Here is a 22,669-nt window from a genome sequence, read left to right on the forward strand (position 1 = left end):
GTGACTCCCAAGTGAAAATTCCACTTAGTTCAGGAGGTATTTACAATTCTTAATATTACCTTCTTTAGAAACGATCAACACGGGTATAGAGTGTCGTTACCGGTTCTTTCCTCTCATTTCTAATAACTTTGTGTTATTTACATCGTTATTGTGCACGTCAGCTGAGACAACACTGTTCTGAGCTTTCCACACAGGGGTGTTTTATAAGCTTACACACACGCCCCTGTCTTTTTAATTTTGTAGGTTCACAATGCACAAGGGAGAGGAACCTTTTAACGAGCACAATGGAGAAAAAAGGTACAATATGGTGTTTTGCGGATCTTTCCAATAGAACAAAAATATTGAAATTACACTGTATCATCTTGTTTAACAGCCTTGAAAGAGTCGCGAATTGCGACGAAACACGTGTTGGCTGTGGCTGTACCGATGTTGTAAACAACCTAACCACTGTGGTGAAGATCGCTTGCTGGACAAAGTGTTTATGTGCTCTTTTGTGTATTAAATATTTCGGCTGACTGTGGATAGTCAGTCGCATACATATTTGTGCTGTGCTCCGTCTATGGTTCATATTGTATTCAATCTATACCTGATCTGAGGCGTTTGACTCTACAAAATTCAACAAGTATTCTACTGTTTTTTTTGTTTGGTCTCTCTCTGTGTGATGATCTCCTGCTATGCAATGCATACGCTGAGCCGAGACTTTAGACTCGCCTAGAGTCAATATGTACACTACTGTTTTCTTCGGTGATTTCTTTACCACCTATGCTGTAAAGCACTCTGATACCTTCGGGTCTAGCTTGCGCTGTATAAAACTCCTAAATAAATAAATAATTTTAAAGTTCTTCAAGTTGGTGGTCAGGCTTCATTTCATTTGAGCTTTGATGCAGTGGTGCTAAGGACTATGGATTATAACGTTTTTACTAATTCTAGTTGACATTCTATTCAGCTATAAGGCATTCTAGCCTGTCGTAGTGACTCACTACTTCAAACATTTTCCAATGGCTTGCTCAATTTATGAAGGAATAAATATTTCTATTAAGTGCACCGCATTCATTAAGGATTCATAAACCAATCTCTTATCCTTACCCTATTTGGAGATTGTAGGGAGATGTGGTAAATATCCAAAATGTGATGAATGCATAAAGTTCACCTGCAATTGCATCTCTGTAACAGATATCTTAGCTGGTTGGTGATCATTAGAATTGCAATTATAGACAGTTGAGGACCACACATTATCCAGATGCATCATCATTCTTTCACTTCTGCGCTTCCAATACCAAGATGTCCTAGGCTCCTGATTAGGAACTTATTCTTCATTAATGTCAAATGTAATAGAAATAAACTGTCAAACCACACTGCTGTTGACTGATTTGATGGCAACTTAGTTTTGTCTAAAATGTCATGGGTCTCCCACTGCTTATGAAATTTCAGGATGACCTAAACTCTTCATGGAGAACTTGATTAAATCTTGCTACCAAGGAGAGATTACAAATTCAGTTTTCACAGCAAAAGAACTTGTGAATCTATAAGTCCTTCCTCTGCCTGACTACTGTGCATTCATCATGTGTCCATTTGTATCCATCTTTGCACAGCCACCAGGACAATGAAGATATTAGGCGAAATGTGCACCCTCCACCTCTATTTCCTGGCATACATCACTAAAACTAGTGGTGTGTGCCAGTCACAACAGTGGAGCACCTGAAGAAAAGGAAATTTCTGGGAAATTCTAGAAAAGCTAGGCCTTTTTAGGGTGCTAGATCTTCACAATTTTTTTTTTTTAAATGACCGTTTATACTACCCAATGAACAGAACTGCCTGTCTGTCGAGACTTCATGGTCACAGTTCCCATGAAATAAATTCACTTTCATATGCTGCTTGTTCATATGTCCAATTACATAATAAAATAATTAAATTATATATATATATATATATATATATATATATATATATATATATATATATATATATATATATATATATATATATATATATATATATATATATTAATATTATTTTTTAAACGTCTTCCCTTAGTTTGACCTTACCACTTATTTCCAACTCTGCCCAGTGTGATTTCTTCCCATTTGCTGCGTCTTCAGAGGACATGATGGTGTATATTCTTCGTGGATCGGGGGGATCGTACTTCTCTTTGGACATTCCTTCTGTCACAAAAAGAAATGAGCATTATTTACACAGGTTTGCAGATTACCATCAGTCCTGTGATAAAGCATCTTGAAATGTCAAAATAACTCTGAGCAGTCAAGTGGTAGAGCACCCGCATCCATTAAAACAGATGTTAAAGTTTGTCAAACCAACAAGCAATTGTAAAAAGTACAATATACAAATGCAGCAAAGTATCAGAGGAGAATTTCGGAAAGTTGGAGCAAGAAAGTAGGCTCAGGGAATACTACAGACAGGAGAAGCAACACATCAGGAAAGGAAAAGGTGTGAACAGCTGGTTGGAGACATATTTGCCCATCCAGAAGTCGGGAGGGGTGGAGTGTATAATATAAAGCTTTGAGGCTACCTGAGGGTTCTGTGTAGTCACACAAGCGACTATATGGTAAACTTTTTTAATGAGATAAAAACAAAACAAAAAACACAACCCACACCTCCAAAGGTAAGCTCCATTTGCAGTTTAAAAACAAATAACGCCCAAATGGATCGGGGGGGCAGCAAGAGAAGAGCGAGAGGGGGGGGGGCAAGAGAGCGAGTGGGGCAAGAGAGAGAGAGCGAGTGGGGCAAGAGAGAGAGAGAGAGCGAGTGGGGCAAGAGAGAGAGAGAGAGAGAGCGAGCGGGGCAAGAGAGAGAGAGAGAGAGAGAGCGAGCGGGGCAAGAGAGAGAGAGAGCGAGCGGGGCAAGAGAGAGAGAGAGCGAGCGGGGCAAGAGAGAGAGAGAGCGAGCGGGGCAAGAGAGAGAGAGAGCGAGCGGGGCAAGAGAGAGAGAGAGCGAGCGGGGCAAGAGAGAGAGAGAGCGAGCGGGGCAAGAGAGAGAGAGAGCGAGCGGGGCAAGAGAGAGAGAGAGCGAGCGGGGCAAGAGAGAGAGAGAGCGAGCGGGGCGAGAGAGAGAGAGAGCGAGCGGGGCGAGAGAGAGAGAGAGCGAGCGGGGCAAGAGAGAGAGAGCGAGCGGGGCAAGAGAGAGAGAGAGCGAGCGGGGCAAGAGAGAGAGAGCGAGCGGGGCAAGAGAGAGAGAGAGCGAGCGGGGCAAGAGAGAGAGAGAGCGAGCGGGGCAAGAGAGAGAGAGAGCGAGCGGGGCAAGAGAGAGAGAGCGAGCGGGGCAAGAGAGAGAGAGAGAGCGAGCGGGGCAAGAGAGAGAGCGAGCGGGGCAAGAGAGAGAGCGAGCGAGCGGGGCAAGAGAGAGAGAGAGAGCGAGCGGGGCAAGAGAGAGAGAGAGAGCGAGCGGGGCAAGAGAGAGAGAGCGAGCGGGGCAAGAGAGAGAGAGCGAGCGGGGCAAGAGAGAGAGCGAGCGGGGCAAGAGAGAGAGAGCGAGCGGGGCAAGAGAGAGAGAGCGAGCGGGGCAAGAGAGAGAGAGCGAGCGGGGCAAGAGAGAGAGAGCGAGCGGGGCAAGAGAGAGAGAGCGAGCGGGGCAAGAGAGAGAGAGCGAGCGGGGCAAGAGAGAGAGAGCGAGCGGGGCAAGAGAGAGAGAGCGAGCGGGGCAAGAGAGAGAGAGCGAGCGGGGCAAGAGAGAGAGAGCGAGCGGGGCAAGAGAGAGAGAGCGAGCGGGGCAAGAGAGAGAGAGCGAGCGGGGCAAGAGAGAGAGAGCGAGCGGGGCAAGAGAGAGAGAGCGAGCGGGGCAAGAGAGAGAGCGGGGCAAGAGAGAGAGCGGGGCAAGAGAGAGAGAGCGAGCGGGGCAAGAGAGAGAGAGCGAGCGGGGCAAGAGAGAGAGAGCGAGCGGGGCAAGAGAGAGAGAGCGAGCGGGGCAAGAGAGAGAGAGCGAGCGGGGCAAGAGAGAGAGAGCGAGCGGGGCAAGAGAGAGAGAGCGAGCGGGGCAAGAGAGAGAGAGCGAGCGGGGCAAGAGAGAGAGAGCGAGCGGGGCAAGAGAGAGAGCGAGCGGGGCAAGAGAGAGAGAGCGAGCGGGGCAAGAGAGAGAGAGCGAGCGGGGCAAGAGAGAGAGAGCGAGCGGGGCAAGAGAGAGAGAGCGAGCGGGGCAAAAGAGAGAGAGCGAGCGGGGCCAAGAAAGCGAGAGGGGGGGAAAGGGGGACAAGAGAGCGAGAGGGGGGGAAAGGGGGCCAAGAGAGCGAGAGGGGGGGGAAAGGGGGCCAAGAGAGCGAGAGGGGGGGGGAAAGGGGGCCAAGAGAGCGAGAGGGGGGGGGAAAGGGGGCCAAGAGAGCGAGAGGGGGGGGGGAAAGGGGCCAAGAGAGAGAGAGGGGGGGGAAAGGGGGCCAAGAGAGAGAGAGGGGGGGGAAAGGGGGCCAAGAGAGAGAGAGGGGGGGGAAAGGGGGCCAAGAGAGAGAGAGGGGGGGAGGGGCCAAGAGAGAGAGAGGAGGGGAAGGGGCCAAGAGAGAGAGAGAGGGGGGGGGGAAGGGGCCAAGAGAGCGAGAGGGGGGAAGGGGGCCGTGAGAGGGGGGGGAAGGGGGCCGCAAGAGCGAGAGGGGGGTAAGGGGGCCAAGAAAGCGAGAGGGCCGCGAGAGGGGGGGGCCAAGAGAGCGGGAGGGGGCCAAGAGAGCGAGAGGGGGCCAAGAGAGCGAGCGGGAGGGGGCCAAGAGAGCGAAGAGAGCGAGAGGGGGGGGAAAGGGGGCCAAGAGAGCGAGAGGGGGGGGGAAAGGGGGCCAAGAGAGCGAGAGGGGGGGGGAAAGGGGGCCAAGAGAGCGAGAGGGGGGGGGAAAGGGGGCCGCGAGAGGGGGGGAAAGGGGGCCAAGAGAGCGAGGGGGGGGAAAGGGGGCCAAGAGAGCGAGGGGGGGGAAAGGGGGCCAAGAGAGCGAGGGGGGGGAAAGGGGGCCAAGAGAGCGAGGGGGGGGAAAGGGGGCCAAGAGAGCGAGAGGGGGGAAAGGACTGCGAGAGGGGGGGAAGGGGGCCAAGAGAGCGAGAGGGGGATAAGGGGGCCAAGAAAGCGAGAGGGGGGATAAGGGGGCCAAGAAAGCGAGAGGGGGGGGGCAAGAGAGCGGGAGGGGGCCAAGAGAGCGAGCGAGAGGGGGCCAAGAGAGCGAGCGAGAGGGGGCCAAGAGAGCGAGCGAGAGGGGGCCAAGAGAGCGAGCGAGAGGGGGCCAAGAGAGCGAGCGAGAGGGGGCCAAGAGAGCGAGCGAGAGGGGGCCAAGAGAGCGAGCGAGAGGGGGCCAAGAGAGCGAGCGAGAGGGGGCCAAGAGAGCGAGCGAGAGGGGGCCAAGAGAGCGAGCGAGAGGGGGCCAAGAGAGCGAGCGAGAGGGGGCCAAGAGAGCGAGCGAGAGGGGGCCAAGAGAGCGAGCGAGAGGGGGCCAAGAGAGCGAGCGAGAGGGGGCCAAGAGAGCGAGCGAGAGGGGGCCAAGAGAGCGAGCGAGAGGGGGCCAAGAGAGCGAGCGAGAGGGGGCCAAGAGAGCGAGCGAGAGGGGGCCAAGAGAGCGAGCGAGAGGGGGCCAAGAGAGCGAGCGGGAGGGGGGCAAGAAAGCGAGAGGGGGCAAGAAAGCGAGAGGGGCAAGAGAGCCAAGAAAGCAAGAGGGGGCAAGAGCAAGAGGGGGGAAGGGGGCCAAGAATGCGAGGGGGGGGAAGAGGGCCAAGAGAGCGAGAGGGAGGGGCAAGAGAGGGGAAGGGGGCAAAGAAAGCGAGAGGGGCAAGAGAGCCAAGAAAGCAAGAGGGGGCAAGAGCGAGAGGGGGAAGGGGGCTAAGAAAACGAGAGGGGCAAGAGAGCCAAGAAAGCAAGAGGGGGCAAAAGCGAGGGGGGGAAGAGGGCCAAGAGAGCGAGAGGGAGGGGCAAGAGAGGGGAAGGGGGCAAAGAAAGCGAGAGGGGCAAGAGAGCCAAGAAAGCAAGAGGGGGCAAAAGCGAGAGGGGGGGGAAGAGGGGGCCAAGAAAGCGAGAGGGGGGGGGGGAAGAGGGGGCCAAGAAAGCGAGAGGGGGGGGGGGAAGAGGGGGCCAAGAAAGCGAGAGGGGAGGGGGGGAAGAGGGGGCCAAGAAAGCGAGAGGGGGGGGAAGAGGGGGCCAAGAGAGCGAGAGGGGGGGGGGGGGGAAGAGGGGGCCAAGAGAGCGAGAGGGGGGGGGGGGAGAGGGGGCCAAGAGAGCGAGAGGGGGGGGGAGAGGGGGCCAAGAGAGCGAGAGGGGGGGCAGAGAGAGGGGGGCGACAGAGAGAGGGGGGCGACAGAGAGAGGGGGGCGACAGAGAGAGGGGGGCGACAGAGAGAGGGGGGCGACAGAGAGAGGGGGGCGACAGAGAGAGGGGGGCGACAGAGAGAGGGGGCGAGAAAGAGCGCGAGAAAGAGCGCGAGAAAGAGCGCGAGAAAGAGCGCGAGAAAGAGCGCGAGAAAGAGAGCATGCAAGAGAGCATGCAAGAGCAACATTCTAATAGTCATTGGGTGAGAAGTCAGAGGAGCAAGTGCGGATGTGGTTCAATATGCTCTCCCTTAAGAGCAGACTAAATAAAGGTATTAACGAGAGGGGGCAAAGAGAGCGAGAGGGGGGGAGGGGGGCGCGACGGGGAGAGGGCGCGACAGAGAGAGAGAGGGCGCGACAGAGAGAGAGAGGGCGCGACAGAGAGAGAGAGGGCGCGACAGAGAGAGAGAGGGCGCGACAGAGAGAGCGCAAGAAAGAGAGCGCAAGAAAGAGAGCGCGAGAAAGAGAGCGCAAGAAAGAGAGCGCAAGAAAGAGAGAGCAAGAAAGAGAGAGCAAGAAAGAGAGCATGCAAGAGCAACATTCTAATAGTCATTGGGTGAGAAGTCAGAGGAGCAAGTGCGGATGTGGTTCAATATGCTCTCCCTTAAGAGCAGACTAAATAAAGGTATTAACCAAAATATATAAATAATTGTTCATATAATCTTCACTGAAAAAACAAAAGTCACAGGGACGCTGGAGTTAGGATATAGAACTTAAAAGAAACAACCCTTAGAAGTTCACTTAAAGAAAACGACCACAAAAGTTACAGTAAAATATATAAAATACAATGTTAAACCGTCTGCAATCTGTCATTTACACATTACTGCGTTTTTCAACATTCATTAATAAAACTGTGGCCAAATCTCCGGATATTGAAAACAATTATAGTAAAACAAGATGCTTTGCCCAAATCGCGACATCTCGAAGTAAAAGCCAAATAAAAACAGTCAATTATTACAACATGGCTTTCTGGCAACTCTCCTAAAATCCTAAATGCAGAGACAACAAGCATTTGCAATTCAATAGGTCTCGCATTTGCAAGATTTTTGTGGGGTTCACGTAGGTACCTCATGTATAAACAAATCCATGGATTGTTTACATCAGTCGTGGGTGTGTGCAAAGTGCACATCACCAGTATCGATCGGAAGGAGCAGGTAACCAGATGTTGTGGGGAGGGAGACTGCACATTCATTGATAGGTTGGTGAGGTTCCTAGCACAACCTGGGCCTTTTAGTATTCAGCACCCTTTTCCCGATCCAACATGGGGGCTGCCACCGAAAGGGTTGGCTAATCTGTATTCTATAGGAGATGGGAGCAGATACGAATCAATAGCAAAATACTGAATGTTATCCACCCTTTGGAGTATACTGCCTAAATCTACCCTCTCGTCGTCATGTCTTCTCTACCCAGAAGCATGTAATCTACTCTTCTGAGCAAGTCTGATTGTACCCCAAAATACTGAGTAACCCTCGGTCACAGTTTTGAATCCATCCCCTGGTCACAGTGCCCTAATGCATCGTCACAGTAGAGACCCACTCTCAGGACGACAAATCCTCTCTTGGGCGTCTGCCTTAATCCACTCAGAGCACAGAATCCACCTTGGGTCACATGCTTTAATTCAATCTGTATGCGCGTGCCTGAACCCACCCTAAAAACATGGTATCCACTCCCAGGCCATATATGCCTTGAACCCGAGAAAACAGATGCCATCTCCGGATGATTGCACCTGCTACTTGCAGACCACAAGCCACCCTGGGCACAGCTCAGAGGCACCCCCGCACATACCCCACCTCCTCGAGGGAGCCCTGAATCCAACCCCAAAGTGCAGACTCCACCCCTTGGCATGACCCACCTCTCGGACGTAGGTCTTGATCTGCTCCCAGTTCTGGATTCACCCCCACCTGCAGATCGCAGGCCCGAAACCACCCGCTCCCAACTCAGGCATGTTGAGCCGGGAATGCCAGGCTTACGCCATCCTTGTTCCTTCTCATGTTTGGATTGTTTTGATTTTCATATGTAACTAGCAAACCATGCACCAAGAAAGTCTGTGTGTCTCGCAGCCATCGGACCCTGAAGGTGTTCTTTAGCACCGAAGCCCTCAAGAGACCCTCGGAGCCTCTATCAATGCAGAAACCGAAAGCACAGTAACAATACAACCGAGAGACTCGTGCGTCACAGGATATGCGCTCGGAGGTCACCAGAGGGTATCTACTTTGGGATGTTTCCAATGACACGCTGCGCTCTCCCCAGCCCTTCACAGCCAGATTCTAGGCATTCCATTGCACCTGCATTTAGAAAGCACTCCGTTGCAGGCGAGGAAGCGCACTAACTATGTGGTGGTGTTTCCTTTGAAGACAGTTGCTAAGCCTATGGGTGAAGCGATTTATATAAAACAGGCGTGTCTGGAAGAGACGCTGTGCAAGAGCGAAATCTACAGTCCGGGTGTAAAGCGCCACAAATCTGCAAAGTATTTCACATAATGGACGCAGAGACTCAGTGAAGGGGAAGCGCCCATGAGTGAACTTGCTATAATGGCTGCTGCTGTTATCGCGCGTGTCTGCCGCTTGTTTATATATGTATCGCGCTTTCACCTTAAGTGAAAGGGTGCTGCATATATAAATACGCTTGTCTGGAAGAGACGCCGTGTACGAGTGTGCGCGAGTGAAATCTCCAGTCTGGGTGGGCAGGGCCTAATTCCGACAGGGCAGACACAGGGCGGACACAAACCCTGCTTCCACAGAAGCAACGACAAGAGATCTCGTGGAGGCGAAGCAGCGCATGCGCTGCATTCGCAGGCGAGACCTAAAAAGTGGTAAGTGACAAGTGGCAAGTAGGATTATGCAAAATTAGATATTTTAAATGATGGGAAACATTGCCAGCGCTCTTTTTCCTTGACAGAGCCACGCTGTGTGGAGTGGTTAATGTAAAGTGCATCCACAGAAGGGAGTTTTCGTTTCTGTGCAATATGCTCAAACAGTTTTTTAATGTTGTGCAATTTAGAGATAGTAAAATAGAACTGATAATGCGCCTAAGCATTGTAGTACCCATACAGGTCTCCCCTTAAATGAAGCCAGAAGGGCCTGTAGCTGAAACGCACCCTACTCACTAGGCCTCATCTGCTTCTTTGAGTTCTATGGCCAATACTCTTTTCTCCACGATCCTGAAAAATGTTACAAGGGCGCAGTTCAGTCTCAATTCCGTAGGGTTGAAAGACAGCAAATGCCTCTCTACATGAGATTATCTCTCTCTTGATGAAGTCTTTGCGTAGGAGTTTTCCACGTACATCCAAGGTAGCTTTGCAAAGACACAGCAAGTGCATAATGTCCTCTGGTGCTTGTCCGCAAAGCCTGAAAAGTTTCACGCCTTCATTTCTTCTTCAAGGAAGATAATATTTTGATACAGGCAGTATGCCCAGTCTGTTCTCAACTCTTCCCCTGTGTAATTACTGTAAGGTATCGCTAAATAGTCTTGAGGGGATACCTTTGTATAGTTGAAGTGAAAGCCACCCATGGCTCCTGCTTGCCAGCAACTGCTTATCTTCCAAAAGAGACAGTGCGTTGGTGTTTAGTTTAGTTATTCGTTTCAGCTCACTACGTCTCAGGTTTAGGACCCAAGAGGATGAGAGGCTGAGGGTGGTGATTGACCATTGTAGGAAAGCACTCATAGTTGAACTATCCTTCCCCTGTATTTCCAGCCAGAGGTAGTAGTCCCAGAGAGCCCTCCTTTGTGAGTTTGAGGCTTAGGCAGCAGTTCACAAAAGCTGCCTGCCTGCACAAATTGTGTTTTACCAGGCTGAACTCCAACCTAATTTGTGCATGGGACACATGAGCCAGAATAGAAATAGAATTTATGCTCGGAAGATTCATGTAATAAATCTGAATGCTGCTAGCTAGATTTGCAAGTTTTAATAGTAGAATTTCATATATGTGTTTGCCAAACTGTTGTCTATATGGAAAAAGCATTTATGCTCCTTGTTTAAAAACATTAATATAAGACCAGCTGAGGAACGTACCGAAAATGGTTTTAGAATTAGAGAAGATAGCACACTTAGTTGTGCATTTAAAGGGAAGACACCATTTTAATCGGGTACTGGATTTCCCTCTTGGATAAATTCTTCGTTGCACAAATTTTATGAACTAATAGGCGTCTTGCACATCTTGGTATATCAGCACCTTATTATATTGGTAAAGTGCAGAAGGCTACACAGGATTGAAGGAAGGTTGTAAATGAGGTGGACAATGATTTCAACAACATGACCAATGCTGCTAGAGCGGAAATCGGGAAGGTTTATTTATGTATCCTTATAATTGTTAGAAGACTAAGAAAAGTATATGGATTAATTATATGTAAACTGCAGTTGAAGTTGGAACACAAACAGAAGCTTATACTTGGAGATGTATGCATCGAATTTGATCGTTTTAAGCTAGATTTGAAAGCTTAATTGCACAAATTCTTATCCTATGTGTTATCTTTTATTCTATATGTGACGATTCATATTTTTATTGTAATAATTGATTAATACAATAAAATGTATTACTAATATTTATGGGCCAGCAGGTGGAAAATTGACTTGAAGATTTTCAAAACTGTTTTCCAGCACAGTTCTGTCTAAGCCCCTCAGAGCCTAACTCCCATTAACCAGTGTAGGGTGGGACTTTGGCTTGTGCCACCTGCAAAACTGAACAAAGCGAAGAGCCCTTCATTTTCCTGTGCAGCGAACCTAGAACAAGTGCATGTGCTTTGCCTTTCCTTTTGATTTCTTCAATTTGGGCTGCAAACCTTTCATTTGTATTAAATAGTACTCCAAGGCATTTGTACACATTAGCTGATTCCACCGTGTCACTTCCCAGTTGCCAATTGTGGTTGTTCAATTAGTTTCCTTGAAATTGTAGGGTTAGAGTCTCTTATGTCTATATCCAAACCATTTCTATTGGAGTACTCAGAGGTTGCATCCAGGAGATATTGCAGCCCCACTTTTGTTCCATAAATCAGAGCCAGGTATTCTGCATACAGCAGATTGGATAGTGAAATTCCGCCCAATTTTGGAGCAGGACTGTTGACTTTCTTTAATAAGGGAGGAAGATCAGAGAGGAACAAACTTAAAGAAGAGTCGGCACCAAAACAGAGCCCCGTTTCAATTGTTGGTATAATCCTGGACAGTCGGGAGCCACACACCAGTTTAATCCTAATCCACGTGTTTGTATGCAGCATTTGTAGTGACCTTAAAAGACCACCCGGCACATTCTGAGCCGAGAGTTTTGAACATACTTTGCTGCGGTTTACCCTGTCAAATGTGGATTTATAATAATGTATAAAACAGAGGTCAGGCTGTTCATAGGACGTTGCGAAGTCGCTCAGTAAAAATTAAAGTAGTGAAAGGGCCATGATGTTTTTTATTGACCAGGTTTGTTCGGTGAAACCAATCTGGTTCCCACTGAATAATGTGATTTTCCTTCGCCCCAGTCAGTAGTTCCGCCGGAATGGTTCCCCAAAATATATTGCTTCATTGTCTGCCACAAGGTGGTAGTTCTTGGGCTTCTGTTGAATCAACGCCACCTTTAAATATCAGCGAGATCACAGCCATTCCATGAGGTGGGGACTCTGCCGCTGTCTAAGACAAAATTGAAGATCATAGGGACATTATAGTAAGGTTCAGATTTTACACACCAAACCATAGCTATAGGTATCTCAAGGAACTATAACTCATGCCCTAAGGTCATTATTTAACAACAAGGGGTGGTGATGGACAGAGTTTCTGAATTAAGCAGAATACTCTCACCCAGTCAAGAGATCAGGGCAAGATCCAACACCGTTTTTTAGCTCACTGCACCATCCCAGTTCAGAACCTGGCTATATGCAAATTAGTCTGTTCCTGTCCCAGTGCATGATGGGAACAGGGCAAACCAAACTACCAAGCCAATTCTTACACTGGGAAGGAAACAAGCTTCTGGGGACCGGTTTCTGGCATTTCAGCCGTCGTCGGCCCGGCTTGCTTGAATCCTGATGGTGCAATGAGCAAGGGACTCACATCTGAGTATACCCTTCCACGCTTAGGGTGGACAAAATATTTAACAACAAGGGGTGGTGATGGACAGAGTTTCTGAATTAAGCAGAATACTCTCACCCAGTCAAGAGATCAGGGCTAGATCCAACACCGTTTTTTAGCTCACTGCACCATCCCAGTTCAGAACCTGGCTATATGCCTGGAAGCTTGTTTCCTTTCCAGTGAAGAATTGGCTTGGTAGTTTGGTCTGCCCTGTTCCCATGATGCACTGGGCCAGGGACAGACTAATTTGCATATAGCCAGGTTCTGAACTGGAATGGTGCAGTGAGCTAAAAAACGGTGATGGATCAAGCCCTGATCTGTTGACTGGGTAGGAGTGTTCTGATTAACTCAGATACTCTGTCCATCACCACCCCCTTTTTGTAATTACTATGGTCATTATAACACTCCCCTGCCATGCACCGGTTTCTCATCAATAATTTCACTCCGCAAATGTTGCAGTGATATTATCAAAGATATCACCTGCACACAGGGTTACTCGCCAATGCAAAACACATATATTGTTTAATACCTCGACACACCTTTGATGGATTAGAAGCACATGTTTTGTAAACCAGTACACCGATCAGCTGGACACCGGCTGCACAAAATTAGGTAGAAAAGAAATATGGTAGCTACCAGTCAATATGTAAACTGTAAAACAAACTAACATCCTTATTGGATGATATCATCAGTGATGTAATATGTGAAGTCATAAGCGGAACATGGTGGGGGCTCAAGTTCTAGTTAGCTCTGCTAACCATAACTGGTGAATTTCTGTGAGTTTTTTTTGTTCAAAACGTTAATTTTGTCACAGGCAAATTCACCTAACTAGAACGTTACTTTAACCTTTGTTTTTTTTACAGTGGATTTTTAAGGTTTTTTTTTTATTAAAAAAGAAATGTAGGAACACTTTTTAATTACTCCTAACTATAGCGTTACTTTAACCTTTTTTCCAGTGACATACATACATACATACATACATACATACATACATACATATATAGGATCCTGACCGCCAGAAGTAGCGGTTACACCAGGCGTAGACCTCCACTCCAATTCTAGGTGTTTAGTCCAGTGAAAAACACCAATGAAGCCACATCACAAAATCTTAGTGCCAGCAATCCATTTTATTTTCATAAAGTGCAAGAGCGAGTGCCCTCCCTGACGCGTTTCGCTCCGCAGGCGGAGCTTGATCACATGACGCGTCAGGAGTAGGCGGTGCAATAAATTCACTTTAAAAGCCCAAGCGCCTAAAGAAACAGGACGCAAGAGTTGCAACATAGCAAATAGGCTGAAAAAACATGATTTAAAGCAATAATGCCAATCAGTTATAGTTCTAATCATTGTACAAAAAGGCAAATGTAAGAGCTTAGTGCTCTAATAACATGTAAAAATAGAGTCTCATGATTTGATCTGATATTCAAACATAGGGAGTGGAAAAGATTTTTTTGAATTCATTGTTGTCAACAGTATAACAGAATTTCAAAGTTAACCCGAGTGGGAAGCACTCATAAATAATCACCAATGGAAAATAAACAATGTGCTCAAAAAATCAAATGCAAGTGCATCGACATTCTATTACACTCAGGTCAAAAAAAAATTATTCAAACTGCTCCCTAAGAAAATTGTCAATGACCACTATCATAAACTCAATACATGTTTAAATGTCAAGAAAAGTGCCTAGGTGCTAAAGTGCAAGTGCTTTAAAAACAGTTTCATTGTCAAATGAAATTCATTATTATGGCTACAGAAGACCTGTATTGAAAAACCACACAGGTAAACAAGAAAGCCAAAATTCAACATTCAAATGTATCAAATTTCATTGAAATAATCAAAAACAGACCAAACAGAAAAGGAGAAACAGATAGAGAGAAAAGTTCCTCTAAAAAAGGTTAAGGCCAGGTACACACAATTTATAGATAATGATGTAATTCATCAAAAGCATTTAACCCGTTAGGGGACCGGGTATCAAGCAACAGAATGAAATATGCCTCCTTTTGGCGCAACAGTTTTTCACGATCCCCACCTCTACTTGGGTTGGCTATAGAACACAGTAAAGTATATGAGAGGTCCTTCAATTTCTTATCATGTACTGCTTTGAAGTGGCGTGCCACTGGGTAGTTCATGTCTGAGTTAACTATTGCCCGGATGTGCTGTAAGATACGTTGATGTGCAGGTAGTTTGGTGCTGCCAATATAGGAAAGAGAACATGTGCAAGTTAGTTTGTAAATTACAAAATCGCTGCGACATGTCAGATGTTCTTTTATTGGAATCAACCTATCATTAAAAGCAGAAACATAATGTGTGCCATTGACCGCAAATGTACATGCACGACATGATGTACACCAAAAAAAAACGGGTTTATTAAGCCAATTCGTTTTAGGTGGAAGTTCAGGTTGGGTCCTAACTAATGAATCTTTCATAGAAGGAGCCCTCCTGAAAGTGATTGCTGGCAATTTAGGTAGAAACGGGGCAAGAATAACATCAGTTAGTACTATTGGCCACTCTGATCGAATGATGTTACTAATCTTAGATGTTTGGGAGCAATACATGGTGATAAACCGAGCAGAGCCCTGTTCAGTAGATTCAAGGATTTCCTTGTTTTTTGAAATTAAAAGTTCCTCATGAGAACGCGCACTTACTTTAGCCATAGCCTGATCTAGAATGGTTTTACTGTAGCCGCGTCTAAGGAATCTAGATCTGGATTCCATTAGACATTGGTTCAAAATATCGGGACTACTACAGATGCGTTTAATCCCAAAGGAATGCTGTTAATTGTGTGTAAAGGATGAGCACTGCGGGCATGCAAGATGGAATTACCCGCAGTGCTCTTCCTGTGAAGTTTAGTTTGTACGGTGTCATGATCAATGTAGACCTGGACATCTAAGAAATCTGCACAATCAGATGTAATATTGGCAGTGAACTTGAGATTCCTGTCATTAACATTAATCTCAGTGACAAAAGCAGCAGCTTGTTCCTTAGTGCCCCTCCAGACGATAAAAATATCGTCAATAAAGCGCCAATAGTGCGCTAAGTGGGGGAGCCAATGCGCATGAGTGACCCCGAGAACATGCCCCTCCCACCAGCCAACATGTAAGCATGAATAGCTGGGGGAGAAGCATGAACCCATGGCCACCCCGCGTTCCTGGTGATAAAAATCTTTTCCAAATTGGAAATAGTTGTTATAGAGGCATAGACGCATCATGTCCAAAAGCATGAGATTATGATCTCTGAAACCTGCCTCTCGTCCATCCAGAAAATGTTTAACTGCTTCAAGGCCCTGGAGATGGTTGATGCTGGTATAAAGTGCCTCGATATCCATCACCAGAAAACAAAAATCGGGACACCATGTGATTTGACTGATCTTAACCAAAAAATCCGTAGTGTCCTTCAAAAATGATGGAAGGGAAAACATATGTGATTGCAGAAAAAAATCTACGTATTTGGAAATGTTCTCATTCATGCTGCCCTGAGCAGAAATAATAGGGCGACCGGGAACAGGACAAGTGCATTTGTGAATTTTGGGTAACAAATAAAAGAGTGGGGTGATTGGGTGTGATACATTTAGAAATTTAGATTCATCTTTTGTCAATAAGCCAGTTTTATACTAGAGATTGATGTCTTTTCTGGTTTTTTCATGGCTTTTAAGCATCACAAATTTTTAGTGCATTTTGTATAACACAGGGGGTCGCATAATTGACGGGCCGCTTCAGCGATGTAATCAGTTTTGGCCCATAACACCGTATTTCCCCCTTTGTCAGCACTCTTCACTACAACCATATTGTTACCCTGAATTTTTTCCACAAGTTTGGTATATTGTATGTTGTTAAAATCAACTTGTTTTTTCTTTTTCTGTACCGATATGTTCAGTGCCTTTAATTCTGTTATGATCCTATCACTAAAGACATCCAATGCATCTTTAGGCATCAAGGGCAAGAATGTGGATTTGCCTCTAAACATGGTGGGAGGAGAACAGTTTACCTTAATGGCTTGACTCACAGTCAAATCAGTTTGCGAGGTGTTTTCGTTATCTAGGGACAATAATGTCTGCAAACCCTGCAAATGTTTTACTTTAAGAGATTCGACATTGGATCTTTCAACCTCAGATTCAGCACGCACAATTGAAATATCAGGATGTAACAAGAAATATTTCTGCAATTTAATTTTCCTGATAAATTTAAAAACATCAATCCGTGCTTGGACATAAGAAAAATCATTCGGTGGACAATATGAAAGTCCTAAAGAAAGAAGTTGCTCTTCCACCTTAGACAATGTCAAATCTGTCAAGTTGATCACTGTGTTATCTTGCTCACTGGCTAATTGTTCCAGTTCTTGCGAGTTTTGCCTCGCCTTCCACCTCTTTTTGGCAATACATTTCCTGCGGCGGCGTTTTTGGCTGCCGCTTGGTCTGCTTGTGGAGGAGTGTTCCGTGAGCGCAGAGAGTATCTCCGGTCCTCGCTGACAAAATTTAGTTCGTCAACCATAGAGAATTTTGTCAAATCATTAGAAATTACATCAACTCGCGATATACTGTCCTCAGAACCACTGAAAGACGCTACTGATAGATTGTCTTCGTTTGTTAATGCAGGACACATAGCTGCCCCTGAATCAGTAGCCGTAGGTGTTTTCTGCTGAGTGGACATGGCTTTGCGCTTATAAGAGTCGTATTTTCGTGAAAATGTAAAAATATGACCTGTCGCATAGTCCTCTTTGTCTCTTGCAAACTTATTTATTTTCCTTTCTTGAATAGTTTGCTCCAGTTTAGCGAGTCTTTGGTCAATTTCTTTACGGGTGCTTGCTATTAAATCAGTGTCACCAGTTGCTTCCAAGAGCGCATTGACCTTTGCAATTTCTAGTAGTAAAGATTCTCTGTCAGAGTGGCAAATTCAGTCAAAATTAATAACATATTTCTAGACGATTGAAGACTGTTTTCTGCCCACCTCTGAAGCATTTTGGGGTCCGGGTTTTCATAGGTAGGAACAATCATCACTCTCAGACCCCGGGGCACACGATTAACCTCCAGATATTTATCCAATGATTTCTTTTCCCACCACTTGGAGAGTTGACTGCGAAATAAATATATATATATATATATATATATATATATATATATATATATATATATATATATATATATATATATATATATATATATATATTCCAAAAGTCCGAACTCAACCCAGCTTGCGCTCACGCTGAAAACGAAAATCGAGTAAAGCCACAAACTCCGTGCTCTCGTTTCAGTGCTCTTTATTCGTGAAGAATAACAGCCCACCAGTCGCCATACATACATACATATACATACATACATACATACATACATACATACATACATACACACATACACACATACACACACACTGACATTCCTTACATGAGACACTTCTCTCCAAAAATGAAATGCTTCTGATCAGCAGTATGAAAAAGACCAAGTGCACAACATATAGTGAGACTCAACCAAGCGTGCCTAACTCCATAGGGAAACGTGGGCGAGCATTCTAAAGCTTATACGAAAAGAGTATGTGTTTAGGTACAGGACAACAGTATAAACAATGCACAAATTTCGTCCAGCAAAGGAATTGTGTGTACAGAATGCTTAAAACCTCATGTACACAATATATTTCAGTACAAACAGGTAGCCTAATTGTAGAGAATGCAAGGTACAACCCCACTGTACACGAACCAACAACCTTACAATCAAAATTGTAATCTCATGTGGGTATCTGACAGTATTTATGTATATGTCAACATTTTATACAGTATTGGCTCAAGAGGTCTGGTCCTAGCTATATACAATGCTCAAAAACACAGTTTACAAAAAGCTCGAATGTACAAGAGCACATAACCAAAAAAATGCAGAACAGAAGTTTCTGTACAATTTATATAACGTTCAACTGCTAACATTTGGGAGCACTAAACCCAACATATAAACACAATGGAGTAGCTCAAGCTAATCACCAAGAGACAAGTTACTTTTCATCAATTGTTAACTTATTTAGGTCTGCAAACCTAGAATTTAGCGAACATTTAAAGAACTACAGCGCAAAGAACCCACAATGGCAAATCCATACTACATTGTCATCAGTATCTGCAAATAAGAGGGACAAGGTGAGAGATTTTTCATAGAGTGAAAGACACTCTGGTGGCGAAGAACAAAGGACTCAAGCAAGCCTAGGAGTTAAGAAGGCTCACAAAGTAAACACTAAGGTCAGTTAACAGGACTACCTGCAAAATCCTGGACCAGTCAAAATAGATAAGTCATGTAAAAGAGCCAAATGAAATATATAAACATAATTTTAAAAGAGTGTTACAGAGAGGGGTGTGCTCACCAGAAACAGTCACCACTGTCTCACCTGTAACTGCAGCAGTCAATTTCATGGTCAGTCCATCGTAGGGTGACCACTTCCCTCAATGTCACTATGGACAATGATTCCAGTGTAGGACATTGTGTGACAGCTGCATGCATTGTGAGTGTTGCAGTTCTGCTGCTTCACCTAACATCTGAAAACAAGGATTTGTAGATGGAAAATTCAAGTCTGGAGACTGTGTCCAAAGACCTGGAGTGAAGAGATCACCCTAGACCAAGTCTACCTCTGGCAAGGGGGAGGGGGAGGTTGTAGAGGCTAGGCAAATATTTGCAAAGTTCAAATTTGAATCTCCAGCAGTCCGCTTGTCTCACGGTGAAGAGTGCAGAAGGCTCTGGAAAAGGGTGGTGCAAGACTCATTGGGATAGCACGGCGCTTCCAATCATTGCAAAATCAAAAACAGCCCAGGCAGTAGCAGCAGCGCCAAAGGCCAAGTCCTAGCAAGATGACAGGGGCAAAGTGGCATGGGGAGTCAATCTCCATGCTCTGGTTGCACGTACAAGTTGTGAAAATGTCCAGCAAAGCCAGACAGTTTGGCTAACGCCACTTCCAATGAGTGCATGCCCACAAAAATTGATGGTCCAAACAATCAGGCTCTGGGAAGCCTGGGGAAATGGCAGAGACTCCAGGTGTATGGTTTTCAGGGACTTTCGTGTACACACGGGTGAGTATATTGTCCAATTATGTTACTTAGACAATAAAACACTGAATCCACCCATCATTGGCTTGTGTTAGTACTCATCCCTGTTCTGTGAATGCTAGCTTTCCCCATCTACCTCATGATCATGAGCCCCATGCTGGGTCCAACCTATACACGACCTCATTGTGTGGTGCTAATGCACCACACACTGCAAACTGAAATGAATCAATTTATAAAGTCAGTGGTCAGAGCACCAAATGGTTACTGCTGCTAAACGTCTCCACATCATGGCACAATCCCGGCTATTCATGCACCATTGGTTAATATACTGCACCGGAGGATGGCAAGGCAGATGGAACCACTGTGTTTCCGTTCGCGAACAATGTTAAGGCGCATGTGGCTGGTATATGACTACGACACTCTCTCATGAATGAGCACTATCAGAGGACACAAGTTTAATGCGGGATGAAGGACTGACAGTAGCAGCTCACTTAGGGTAAGCAAGATGGAGACTAGAATCAAGTTTCTGCCGTAAAAAAGCTGCCATGCTCATTATGTTCCAAAACGGGCAGTGGGCAGCATCTGAGCAGTCAGTATTAAGAGTCTAAAAAACGGAGGGTGAAGTGTGGAGGTAAAGAAGCCTGCAGGCAGAATCATTTTAACAGAGCTGCAACTATCCTTACTTAAAGATTTTTCCTGGGCAAGGACTCTAGACTTTAGTTGACGCAGGGTAATAGTCACACCAGGGTTCACGGAGACAAAGAACATAAAGTAGGACATTTCTACATTTGGTGGTTGTTAGGATGGCCGGCAGTCAGGATCAAAAAGACAATGTATTCGCGGTTGTATGAATACTCTCATATTCTACCAGTGTGCTCTATAAATATTCAGGCAGGTGACATGGAGTTCAAACCTTACCCTCATTACTGAGACTACCCACAAATAATTAGGATACCAGTATCAAACACACAGCTTTAAACACAACAGATCTTTATGTAAATCTCCCCAAAACCTTTGACAATATACAAATCATCTCTACTGGTTTTATCGAGGTTCAATAAATAAAGGCCCTCCACAAACAAGCATTTACATCACGTTGGGCCTCGCTAGGAGTGGCCTCAATTGCAATGGGTCTGGTAACAGTGGTTAGTGGCCCCAGCGACACTGATATTTCGACAAATCTATTTATTTTACACACCGATTTTATCTGCAGAAAGGACATCGAATTAGAGTCCCCAAGTAATTCCATATTTCTAAGGGGATTATCAGGATCCAATTTGCTATTCCCTGGCATTCGACCCCTCCCCCCAGTTACTGATAACTGTGGCATGGGTAACTGAGGGTGAGAAAATCAAGGCTGTTTTCCAGGTCACTCATAATGAAGAACAAGCCAGTGCATATTTTTAAACGAGGAAATGTAGGCCCACTAAAATACCATAATGACCACAGCTACATTGTAATTGATTTGGACAGCTGATACCGGACAGCTGATTCTTCGGCTAGGTTTGGTTGTCGCAAAGAGATCTTGGTCAAGAAGGGGCCAGTGATGGATAAAGAGTAAGAGGTGCGGGACTTGGATTCATAGGGGTGCAAGTGCCTGTTCAGCTCTCTGATGAACTAAATGATTTCCTGGATAGAAAACCTAGACCAGGCCTGGCTAAAAACTCGAAGAACGAGTTCACTGTGTCGTTGGAACCGACTAAAAATGAGAAATGCGTGGGAGTTAAACCTGTGAAATTTGAGACAAGAGGTGTGTATCATTCTACTAATAAGACGGAGTGGCATAATAGGATTTAAACTGATGTACTACTAATTCTTTAGGGTATTTCAATATGTCTTGTGTTGCTGGAGATAATCAAATCTGGCGTAATTTATTAGAACTGCCTTTTGTTATTCTGGAGATAATCAAATCTGGCGTAATTTATTAGAACTGCCTTTTGTTATTCTGATCAAGAGTTTGAATATGGACTATTAACAACAGAACCCGGAGTTTTAAAGGAAAGGCACTCGATACAGGGGATAAATGCCGAGTATCGGCAATGCAATAGCCTTCATCTAAGATCCTATTCACCCTATCCATCCCTCCCCTCTAAAAAAAAAAAAAATCCCCATTTCTCGCCTTAGCCCTCATCTCCCAGGTCTATTCTTCGTCCCGCATTGGTAATCGAGAAATCCCCGTTCCACTTTATTTTTGCTACGGTCTTCTACTTAACATTGTTTCTTTCCTGATGCTTGTCCCGTTTTCCTATCCAAATCGTTCCGCAACCCGATGTCTTGTGGGGTGCTCGCTCCTCTTCCTGTCTGTATTAATTCCTAAACTCCTGAACCCTTCAAAGACAGGCTGTAGGTTTCCAAACGTACAACTTACCTCTTGTCGCCCGATAGTAAATCTTTAAAAATCAGATTGCCAGTGCTATCCTTTTCACTCTAAACTAATACAAAACTGGGGGCGGGGAGAGCCAATCGGAAAGGAAGTTTACACAGACTGACAGGCGAAGAAACACTTACGGGACGGCTTGGGTCGATGTACTGCTCCGGAAGATCTGCGATTGGTTCATATAGAAAACAACCCACCCCGGAAATAGCCTACGTCCATCTAGGAAGTAGTAGCTCCCGCTGCCCCGGAAGCGCTAAGCTCCTATCGCTCCGGAAGAAGTGGCCACTTTAAGCCCCAAAAATAGCAGCTGGTTGCAGCGCTTTTAGTCTTATTTTAAGCTATGTGCCGTAGTCTATTTAAGTGCACACTGCTATGTCTGGAAATGATACAGACAGATTTCTCTACATGGGGAGGAGATGTGGCGTTGTGGCCAGACCTGCCAACATTGGAACTGAGGAACCAGATTCGATTCCTGACGTCGGCTCAACAACGTTTGATTCTGGGCAAATCACATGGCTTAAAAGAATGCTACTTTGGTTAAAAATAATTAGTGGCAGTGTGTATGTACCTCCAATATCTTCCGGTCGAGTTTGTGCTATATAAAACTGCAAAGAGCACAATACTGACACAGAACTAGAGTTGCAGTGATATACGGCAGCGTAGGACCCCGGCAGCTGTCTCCCAGTATCTGGTTAGCTGCGTCACGTTGGTCTGATAAAGAATCTTAATATCAAGTTAGCTCCATTTAGTTCCAGCTAAAGCGCTAAATGAGACCACACAGTTCTATATTTGGCTCTCAGAAGTAATAGAAATAGACACTTTGTTGCTACAGTGACCAACGTGTTTTTACTTCGCATAAGAAGTCACGTTAGTTGTTCATTTTGTGTGCTTGTGGAGTAGATGAGCGCGTTTTTCGGGTTCTCTTCTGACATGGCTTCTCTTACTAAATTAGGTCCGCAGTTTCTT

The 22,669-nt window shown here is 45.7% G+C and overlaps 1 protein-coding gene across 4 annotated transcripts in view; it reads right to left on the reverse strand.

Annotated features, from left to right (window-relative positions):
• The window catches only part of CNOT6 (CCR4-NOT transcription complex subunit 6), a 350,905-nt gene extending 329,077 nt beyond the window's left edge, over positions 1-21,828 (reverse strand). The window contains exons 1-2 of one of the 4 annotated variants that reach the window (XM_078653316.1): positions 21,695-21,828; positions 2,046-2,159 (exon numbers count right to left, since the gene is read on the reverse strand). In XM_078653316.1, the coding sequence (XP_078509442.1) occupies positions 2,046-2,157 (112 nt within the window). In that variant the 5' untranslated portion in view covers positions 2,158-2,159; positions 21,695-21,828. Of the gene's footprint in view, positions 1-2,045; positions 2,163-21,694 lie in introns of all 4 variants that reach the window. The other 3 variants (XM_078653315.1, XM_078653317.1, XM_078653318.1) reach the window with 3 other exon arrangements.
• Between the last annotated feature and the right edge of the window lie 841 nt (positions 21,829-22,669).

Source organism: Lissotriton helveticus, chromosome 7, assembly GCF_964261635.1.
Source record: "Lissotriton helveticus chromosome 7, aLisHel1.1, whole genome shotgun sequence".
NCBI lineage: Eukaryota > Metazoa > Chordata > Amphibia > Caudata > Salamandridae > Lissotriton > Lissotriton helveticus.